The following is a 10,861-nucleotide window of genomic DNA, read 5'->3' on the forward strand; positions in this document are numbered from 1 at the left end:
CAATTTAGTGTGCATAAATTTCCTACGGAACATGAAAAGGAAAGATTGCTTCTAAGGGGCATCGTTCATAAAGTTTCAAAATGGACAATAAATCACATGATGGAACAATTGAAGTTATATAAAGCTTATGATGACGAGAATACGGTTTGTGTTTGCAAGGATATGATAGGTATTGGTCTCCCATGTCGTCATAAAATGGGTAGGTACGTCGATGTGATTGACATCAATGATATTCATCCATTTTGGAAGCAATTAACTTTCACTCCAAGCACCCCCGTAGTTGATGGTCCGTCGTTCATGGAGTCGGAATTGTGTGCAAGAATATCTGAGCGTTATGCTACATCAAATGGCGCCAAGAAGCAAATATTGATGCATGATTTGGAGAAAGCTCTTCACCCTCGTTTAAGGGAGGTTGATGAACCTATCAAGCAAAAGAGTGCGGGTAGGCCAAACACCAAAGTGTCGAGGACCATTGAAAGAAAAGAATTGAAGGAGTATTTGTCTAATAAAAGAATATTGTGTAGGCATGAGCGTTCGGAAGCCGAATTTGAAGATGAGCCGGTACCAAAGAAAATTGGTCGTCCAAGAAAAGATCAAAGTGTACCGAACGTCCGACAAGTGAGGCCAAAGGTCTCTACCGAGCCTTGTCAAGTAAGTCAAGCGGCAGCGATGGAAGAAGTTGTGTTGGTGGAGACCCAAACTAGCTTCGTAGTTATTGATCAAATGAGCGACTCGCAACAAACACAATCAACGGAAATGGTGACTATAAGACATAAGTATGGTACTCTTCGTTGTCCTAGGGATTTTAATGGAAGACCAACACGATCAAGGTATACGATTATAGAAGAGATATGGAACAACTCCCTCCACTCATTGTTCCATTTGTTTTGTCCACCGACGAGGTTGATGGGGATGGCAATTGTGGGTTTCACGTCGCTACGGAACAAATTGGTTACTTTGGAGAGGCGGTGAACGAAGATGTCACTCAATGGCAAGATTTAAGAACTAAGATGGCGGTACAACTAATCAAGGACAAGGATTTATATATTGGGATGATGAAAGAATGAGATAGACACGACAAAGAACTACAATTCAAAGACTTAGTTGCGCGTGTAAAGTGCCGAAAAGGATTGAAGACAATCGTATCCAAGTATTGGATGACAATGCCTAAATATGGATATCTCTTAGCGGACGTTTTGAATTGCGTGGTACATTTCTTTGTTCCTCCTAAGTATGGACATTCTTTTACGTTTGCACCTACAAGGGCGGTTTGCGATGAATCGGTTAAAGATAGAAGAATTGTTATGGAATTTGTGAATGAGATGCATTTTATCGGTTTAAGAGTAAAGAAAGATTGCCCATTACCTCCGGTGGGTGGTTGGACGAAGCACTTCCCAACGAATCATTGTAAGGATTGGTTAAAACAATATGAGACCAACATGTTGGATTGGGATCGTGTCATGAAAGAAAACTTTCCGGAAGGCGTACTCGAATTGGTTCCCTCGGATGATGAAGATGAATGATCGTTACTTTTGAAAGATGTATTTTTTGGAGTTTTTTGGAAAATATTGTGAAGTATTAAGCTATAATCGGTAGTTATATATTAGTAATATATCAACCGATTGTACAAGCTTTTATAAACATCCATAATCAATGTTATAACGGTTATTAACTTTTATAATTTAGCTTCCGATTGTCACCATGATAAAATATTTGAAATTTTTTCCCAGAATCGGTAAATAACATATTACATAAACATCCGATTGTCACCAAACTCTGACAAAAAAAACTGAAAAATTTTCCCAGAATCGGTAGGAAACATATTACATATACATCCGATTGTCACCAAACTCTGACAAAAAAAACTGAAAATTTTCCCAGAATCGGTAGACAACATATTACATAAACTTCCGATTAAAAATAATCGTTAGGATTCGTAACTTAATAACATCCGATTGCAACTATCGATCAATCTTTATACTGTTGTTACGGACTTCAGGAATTCATAACTCCCATCATAAGTGAATTCTTCACCCTTTTCCACTAAGTACTGTCTTTTTGAGAGTGTCTCCTACATAAACAAACACAAAATAATGTTAACTTCGTTTTACTAAGAAAGATTAGACACCCGGTGTTATTTAAAAGAAGTATGCAAATACTTACAAATTGTTGGATCGACAAGCTTAAGTGGTTGGTGTTAAATGTCCTCTTTTGTATCGTTATGTAATCATTTACCCCTTTTTGGACAACTCGGAAACGATCATGAACTTGTTGGAGTGATCTTTGATTTGGATTTCCATACTCTAGCACAAATTGGCTATATACCCTCTCCCAAAAGACTTCGGGTGTTAACCTTCCTGCTATGACATCTTCACGTCTTGTTTCATGATACCATGTTTTCACAATGACCAAATCTTCAGCTGTGTCAAACGTTGCCATGCTCTTAAGTCGAAATATATAATGAATTCACAAGAGTAGACGATGGAAAATCTATATGTAGAATACACGATGCTATATATATGTTGTTTAGTGCATAAATAATAAGAGTTTGCCCTCCTTATATAGATGAGAGTCCCAACGTCTCTTTTTTTTGAAAATATGGTCGTTGATGCGTACCTTTGCAGAACTGTACTGAAATTACGTACAATTATTCCATACAGTCGGTAGGAAATTATTGAACCAAAGCTACCGATTATGAATAATCAGAAGCTAATGATAGTTTCTCACTACCGATTATAGGTTGTTTTGTCAACAGAGTTCTCAGTTTCATTCGAGTAGTATAATCGGAGGTTTATCAATACGTGTTACCAACTGATTGTATGTTGTTTTCGAGGAACGACTAGTTTCTTTTGAACGAAATATCCGTTAGAGTATAATCGGTAGTTAGATAATTAATTAAAACTTCTGATTTTCATAAATATTTTTAAATTCATAACAATATCACCTAGACATCATCATAATTTTACATTGAACTTCCACAATTCTATTACAAAGTACTGTGATTACCGCCTTGGACGTGTTGGACGAGTCCTAAACGGATTGAATCTTTTCATCGCCCTAAGGATTCTAAAATGAGCTTCATAACGGAAGTTTGATCCTTTCCATCTCCTCCATTCGCCGAGAGATCTTTCTATAATCTCATCATTGGTTTCACCCCTCAATCGATATTCATTCACAAGATAAGTTAAATGGACGAATTCTTCGACGTGTCCGTTTATTGAACCAATTCGGCAGAAAAGATCAGCGGAGTGGCGGTTGTTTGGGTTCCCGGTGTCGGCGCAGAATTTTTCGTGAATTCTCCCCAAATAACTCATACTCATTATGCCTCCTTGCCTACGTTCTTCTCCTCGTCTCGGATAGAATTGAACATAGCGCCTACATAAAGATAAATCTTCTTCAATCGTGAACTCTGTAGGATTAATGAATGGTTGGGCCATCATGTTGAAGATGATGTTGGAGAGAGTTTAAAGGTATTTGTGTTCCATAGAGGGTAAAAGGATACAATCCTTATATAGAGTTTAGAGTTTCAATGGCTCTATTTTGTTTGGGCAACTGTATAATTGGTAGCCTAATAAGGTGTTGTAACTTCCGATTATACATTTGTCCCAAATTTTGTTTTTGCAGAAATCTCATTTTTTTTTTAATTTGAGAACTATACTAATCGGTAATTAATATGGCTTCCGATTATACAGTTGCCCCAAATTTGGTTTTTGGAAAAATCTCAATTTTTCGAATTTGGGAACTAGCATAATCGGTTGTTATTAGCCTTCCGATTATATAGGAGCCCCAAATTTCACCATTGCAAAATTCTAAATATTTCTTATTTGCATACTTAAACAATCGGTAGTCTCTTGAGGATCTTTTTAATTTCGATGATTGGATCTTCGTATTTAAATTTGATGATGCCTCTTGCTGACTTCGGCGATTAATGGTATAAGGCAGTAGTGTCTTCCGGGCATGGAAGGGTTATGATCCGATGGTGGGTGTGAATTTTTGGTGGCAGTTAAAATTCGTCAGTAGTCGCTGTCGGCAACTGTGCTGGGTATTTATTAGATGAAAATTTTGGGTTGTCGATGTCGTAAGTGATGAACGCGGATGAATACTGTCATGGCGGGAGGTAGTAGACCCGATGTTGCACCTTGGAGTGGAGGTGACGATGACCATGCTATCAGCTTGGTGGTACTGTCATGAGTTGAGATGGTTGTGGCTATCATACTCGTGAAATCATTTTGGGTGAATCTTAATCACTCATCACTAATAAATGATAATAAATTTGCGTTGGTTTCTGTAGGTGGTCGGTTGTTCGCACAACAACAAGGGCATGCTAACGTTCCATCAATAAAAGTCTTCAACAACATCTCCCATATGTCAGAGACTACTCCAGCTATAATGCCTTCAGCTTGTAATGTTAAGGCCTCACAAGGTTAAGCAAAGTTAAACTTCTGTATGTTGAAATCCTGGATGCAGAGATCCCTAGTCATTGTCGCTCCTTATTTGTTTCTCTAGTTGGACATCGATTCCAAGCAATGGGTTCAGGTGGTGGAGTTGAGGATGGTAACTAGGGGTGCACATACCCTACCCGTACCCGCCAACCCTACCCTACCATTGGTAACCCACAGCAACACTTGCGTACGGCCGGTTCGTCAACCCCAAAAGTTGCACTCCACCTTAGATACTTCTTTTCCTTTCGACTGACGTTGGGGTGATGGTTTGATAATATTTTGTGATCGGGAGCTTGTGTTTGTTGATGCTTTTATGTACATGCTTAGCTCGTCACTTTCCCGGGTCTTGTATGACGATGTGTCTACTTTGTTGTTGTACATGTGACTCGTCCAGTTCTTCATCTTTCTGTAACAGCAAGTAAATGAAGTTAGTAATCACGTAATTGAATTGACTCGTTAGGAAATTCACGATAAGAAAACACGAAGAGATATAAAAGAAAAAGTAAGCCGGGGTGAGATGTTGAGGTATCCAAGTTCATGCTCTGGTTATCCTGTTAATTATCTGCTCGAGATTGCGGCTACGTTTGAACTGTTGTCGCTACTCCAATGCAGCTTCGCTCATCATCTTTTCTCTTTGTTTCAGCAGAGAAGCAACACATCTTGCGTTCCTTAATGGTTCGGGGGAGCTCTGGTGGTTGAATATTGAAAACTCTTCTCTGTGGGATTCTACAAGAAGTTTATGTGCAGCCATCAACTTCCCTCTGTTCCATCTCTTCTCAATCGAATCCAAATCGAACAACCAATTTTCCCTTGGATTCAACATAAGCCAAGCCTTCGGGGTTCACTGTGATGATGAGCAAAGGGGGAGAAATGGGTACGATGATGCTTTTTAGGTTGGAAATATTTTGTGATATCCAAGCCGAGGCTGCTATTGAGGTTGAAGACTTGGTAGATGTTGGTAGCATTTTCCGAGGTAAGGTAGGAGTGGCTAGATATTTTCCGGGGTAGGGTAGAAGACGATATTGGTACCGAAGATTAGTCCAAGTGAAGTCGCCAAATGTAAAGACCCAAATATTATTATAGGGTAATGGAGACTAATCCCAATACACAATACCATCAGTAAGAATACCTTCAAAACGAGTGCATTGCAAGTGAATTCATCTATTGCTTTCTCAGTACGTTTCGGGTTTGACATCAACAAGTCATCTCCAGCAACCTGGAAAAATAATTCTGTAAAGTTGTCTTTGCTTTTACTTTGCATGATACAGTTCTATGAAAGGAAATAATGAAAGATGATGATGTCATCGACCAAACTTGGCCAGAATATGGCAAAAAGACAAGACATACCACAATCTGTATCTGTTAGCGGTAGGCCAACTACATATACTATATGACAATGTTCCGAATGAAATTTCAATTATAGATTATCATTGATAAACATTAGTAAGTGACTGGTCAAATAAAAATACTCATTTGCACCAAATATCAATACCACAGGGGTGATTATACTAAGGGCAGAGTTAGATCTAATAAATGGACTCCTCTGTAGATATTGTATAAGTTCTGTTGGTGATTCCCTAGATGAGATATCAAATGGTGCTTGCCTGCAAGGAACGGACATGTTATGTAGAAATCTTTTACTGTAACTTATGATCTCCAACAGAAAGATAACAGACCTGGCAGATCCCAAGGCTTGTAAATAACTTTGTATGTTCCCAGTCATCCTTGTCAAACGGATCCTCAATAGACACAATTGGGTAAACTGGCAAAAACAAACAAATAAAAGAACAATGAACAATTTTAGGATGACAGAACTCCATAAAATAACAGAGTAACCCAAACTTCAGCAGAACCAAGAAAACACTACCTTTGCAGAGTTCTGTATACAGCTCGGCCATATCTTCTGCTGTCTTGAAATTCTGCCCCGATTTATTGGGAGATTTGTAGTCTAAATCATACTTTGTACCTAAGAATTAACACATCTTTTTTCTTCAGTTAAAAAATAACATATAGTCAAATGCTTTTACGTTAGCTGTATCAATTGCAATTGGAAAAGAATTAATCTTCACCTATGCAAAAATCAGTAGCCGCAACATCCATGGCTATCTTAATTCGCTCACTATAACCTGCTCTGTCAATTTCCTGCTTGACGAGATCCAAGCCTTCAGTGAAACTGGCAGAACAAAAATCGCAACAACTAAATCATCACCATAAATTATCTTCCACGCGCAGCAAGTTTTAACACATCTTACCTTGAGATATTTGGAGAAAATCCACCATCTTCACCGACATTGCATCCATTTCTTCCGTACTTTTCGATGATAATAGCCTGCTCTGATTGAGATTGGATTAGAATTATCTAATAAGCAGGACGCATGAGTTGAAGAAAGAAAAAGCATAGGACACATTCAGCGGAAAAACAGATAGTTCGTGACAATGTGCTCCACTGAACTGAAAATAAGTGCCTTCATCAGGATGGTACTTCAGTACCTGTGTTATGCAATATGGCACTTAATAACCCCCAACATTTCGTGACAATGTGCTGCACTGAACCGAAAATAAGTACCCTCATCAGGATGGTACCTGCACTATGCAATATGGCACCTAATAACCCCCAACCTTTCATGTACTATGTTTCCTATCATGAAGAGGTTTCTAAGAGAGAGACCCAATTGAATTACTAATCACAAACGACTATTAAACTTCATTTATAAGGGAAAGTTGTAAGTCATCCACAGACACTGCATGGAGAATTCATGACAAGTAGGGGACAGGACAAGAAGGTTATTCCTGGGATTCAGATTCTTGAAACTAGGTGAAGATCCAACAAACAATTACTTGATTCAACTGATAACAATAACTGAAGGATTCAGTGAAGTATTCAGTGAAGTAGCACGAAAAGGTCATCCTGTAGCTTAAAAAAGAAGGGAAGATGTTTGAAAATTACTTACGAACAATAACTTAAATATTATGGAGCATTAACTTTATTTGGTATAAAATATAACAACATTACACTTTGGTGATATGGGAATCAGAGATGTGATACTTCTTGGTTCATCTGAAAGATGTGACCTTTACAACTTGAATAGATCTAACCACACACAAAACAAAAACAAAAAGGCTACAACTCATCTGAGCAAATCTTAGTATTACAGGAAATTTAACAATACACAGATAATATAAATAAACAGGCGGCTATATGCCCAGCTATTTCCGAGTTCACCATACAGACATCCCGACTAATGCAAGACCTAGAAAAGTTATTTGTATCATCAAATATACAGGCCAACATACATTAGCTATCAAAACTCTCAAGCAATGCAATACAAAATATAAATAACAAAGACACACATATTTTAGAGAAATTACCTTCAGATAATGATATGTCTCGGAGCCCATTTGCACTGCCTCTTCAAATGAGTTTGCACCAACAGGGAGAATCATGATTTCCTGATTGTATTTCAATTGTCAATTCAAATCGAACGAAATTCAGGGAAAACTATAATCTGGGAGTAACTATGTCTGTGATGTTATAATTGAAATAGTAACCAGATAAAAACCATAAAATTCAGGGGTTATGTTCAGCCACTAAATAATTCATTTGCTAATACATGCCCTAGAGGTAAGAGGCAATTCCATTTTTATAACAATATAAGAGCTCATTGTTACATTCTTATTCAAGATCCAAAGATTCCAAACTTTATAACAATATAAGAGCTCACTGTTACATTCTTATTCGAGATCCAAATGGCCCTATTTTCATGTATATCTCTCATAAGCAAATGAAAGCTTGTCATGTTACTTGAGACTTAAAAGTGATACCATGACAATGCAAATTAAGAGGTACAAGCAAGAAGGATGTGAACATCAAATATTATAAGAGCCATCAACCAGTTTAACCCGATATTATGTCTACACAATCATCTATCAAAAGGGTGTTGAGAAGTAACCGAGCAACTAGGCATACTACATCTATCACCAACCTCGAAAAGGCTTTTCTCTCTCATGAGATGAGAGGTAATGTAATTAGATATACTGAAGATAAAAATTTGATTCGATTAAAGTTTAGTGAACTTTATATATCATTGTTTCAAATGTATATTCATGAACCGAGAACTTATGCGGAGTCGCACTGACACAATTTGATGCAATTGACTGGTGGGTGTAAGTCTGAAGGATGCACCTTAGTAGTTGTTGCATTATGCAAACCGGAATTTCTCATCTCATAGCTAGCCTAGATGCTCAAAATCGTCTCACTAGAATTTCTGATGGCCCCAATTTTCACATCAAATTCAACGTATTTATGATATATTTTGAGAAGATATTAACAGATAAACAAAGGCTTTGTAACCTGAATCTATATAGAGCATACTTGGATGGAAAAATTATTTCCCGCGTGTTTTCCACCACTAATAACTGTGAAGGCAGGGACAGGAAGAACGAGGTTGGTTTTACCAGAGAGATCTGTTATGTGCTTGTAAAGTGGAACCTGCGATGGACCATATGAAAGCTCTTAGAATAAGCATTTTATTCTCAAAACTGAGTATAAATGAGATAATGTTATGGTAGCACTCATGCCTCCTTCTCGGCGGCACCAGCTTTACAAGCAGCAATTGAAACGGCTAGTATAGCATTTACGCCAAGTTGACCCTGCATGAAAAATAATAAAAGCAAGGTTCGGTGCTTAACCATTCACAGTGATACAAGGTTGTTGTCAACGTGGTGTAAGGTAAAACCTACGACATTATATCATTTACAATTACTTAGATCATTCTTAATTCATTCTATCAAATCAATGTTTTCAATCTTTTGAATCTCTAAGCCTTTCACCCGACAAGACTATGTTACTCCTTATTTCACAAAACTCTTCTTTAAAGCATGAAAAGGCTGCTGATGTAATCAATTTCCTAGTTGCGACTAGATGGAGTTTACATATATGGCACAAGTATTTCCTGAAGAGATCTTAATAAAATTGAAGACAATCCTCACCAAAACCATACATATGGCACAGGAATTTCCTGAAGAGATCTCAATATATTGGAGGCAATCCTCACCAAAATCATCCTTTCATTTGTATCCTAGGTTTATTTCTGTTTTAAATAGGCTTGTTTAGAAGGTGGCCTCTTGGATAGCTTCTATTAGGCCTGGGACCTGTATAGTTTTTTCTTTTTTAATATATTTTATTGACCAAGTAAAAAAACATTTGTATCCTAGAGCTTCTAAGTGTGTGCAAGAATCTATTCTCGTTGATATTATTAACAGCTCTGCTAACACCTTTTCCAAGATATTTCCCATTGTCACCATCACGTAACTCAAGAGCCTCATACGTGAGATTAGCATATGTAGATAAGAATCTTCACAAATATCTAAAAACAAATGTACTTTCTAATTACTAGAGAACATTGCCAAAACCTACATTCCAGAAGAAGTTCCGCTCGGAGCTACAACTCTAAACATCCCTTTATTCGTGTAAAGGTCGACTTCTACAGTGGGAACCCCTTTGCTATCGAGGATTTGCCTAGCTTTAATCTTCGTGATCACACAACAGACTGCTTTCCTCGTATGATTCGACTAAACAAAATTTTTAAAAATTATCAAAAAGACATCAAGTCAAAAAAATAAAAAAATCTCAGATAAATAATGATGAAGATTAGTGAATAGTTAGGGCTAAAATGACTTACGATGAACAATACAGGGTCTGGAGCCTTAGCTCTAACAGCGGCATTTACAACATCTTCAATTTTACGAGAAAGCAAATGCTTATCCAGATATTCCTGAACTGACATTTGTGAGCCTAGCTCCTTTAGATCAAAATCAAGAAGTACTGAAACAAAAGATTTCCCTAAATGTTATATGCCCTATTTCGAAGAATATTGAAACTCGGAGGAGATGGAGCAAGAGAATTAGCTGAGAAATTTATTTATCTTAGGCTACGTACAAATTGAATCCTTAAAAGAAGTTCCTTTATTCTGTTCCATATTGTCTGACAGATCCATGGTAATATTTGAGAAATCAGTAGAAAGCTTACAACAGGTATATTATTAGATGTTTGTTAAGAATACATGAGATAAGTATTTATAGAAGACACATAACCTGCACAGACTGCATTACAATGACAATAGTCAACTGACTGACTAGACTATCCTAATACACCCCTCTCAAACGTTACAGGTAGAGGCTGAAACAGTTTGAAGAGAAAAGAACAGTAAAGATACCCAAACTGAAAATATTAATCACTCCCTTAAACAACAGTCAAGAGAGTAAAATCAAAAGAACAATGAATACTGCAGCAACAAGCCCAGCAGTAGTATGAAATAGCATCAGAAGTAGCGGAGCAGCTGCAGTAAGCAGAGTTATAAATTTTGTAGAAGAAGCAACTACAACAGTAATTGTACCAGGACAGTAGTGATGAATGTAAC

At 37.3% G+C, this 10,861-nt stretch overlaps 1 protein-coding gene across 1 annotated transcript; it reads right to left on the reverse strand.

Moving 5' to 3' along the window:
- Window positions 1–4,773: 4,773 nt before the first annotated feature.
- On the reverse strand, window positions 4,774–10,438 carry LOC113295199 (cytosolic enolase 3-like). The gene is made up of 13 exons (XM_026543545.1): window positions 10,381–10,438; window positions 10,124–10,266; window positions 9,859–10,013; window positions 9,703–9,796; window positions 9,021–9,092; window positions 8,815–8,931; window positions 7,812–7,892; window positions 6,695–6,801; window positions 6,512–6,615; window positions 6,310–6,408; window positions 6,119–6,204; window positions 5,572–5,658; window positions 4,774–4,848 (listed from the first exon to the last, which is right to left on the reverse strand). Exons 1-13 carry the CDS (start codon window positions 10,436–10,438, stop codon window positions 4,774–4,776), a joined length of 1,278 nt encoding a protein of 425 aa, XP_026399330.1.
- Window positions 10,439–10,861: the final 423 nt, after the last annotated feature.

The sequence above is a fragment of the Papaver somniferum genome, chromosome 7 (assembly GCF_003573695.1).
Source record: "Papaver somniferum cultivar HN1 chromosome 7, ASM357369v1, whole genome shotgun sequence".
Lineage (NCBI taxonomy): Eukaryota > Viridiplantae > Streptophyta > Magnoliopsida > Ranunculales > Papaveraceae > Papaver > Papaver somniferum.

Excerpts from the sequence above, each read along its gene's own strand:
- LOC113295199 (XM_026543545.1), bottom strand. The coding sequence starts at position 10,438 with ATGGATCTGTCAGACAATATGGAACAGAATAAAGGAACTTCTTTTAAG. Across the intron at positions 10,014-10,123 it reads CAGACCCTGTATTGTTCATC|TCGAATCATACGAGGAAAGC; the intron begins GTAAGTCATTTT and ends AATTTTGTTTAG. Across the intron at positions 7,893-8,814 it reads GAAATAATTTTTCCATCCAA|GAAATCATGATTCTCCCTGT; the intron begins GTATGCTCTATA and ends AAATACAATCAG.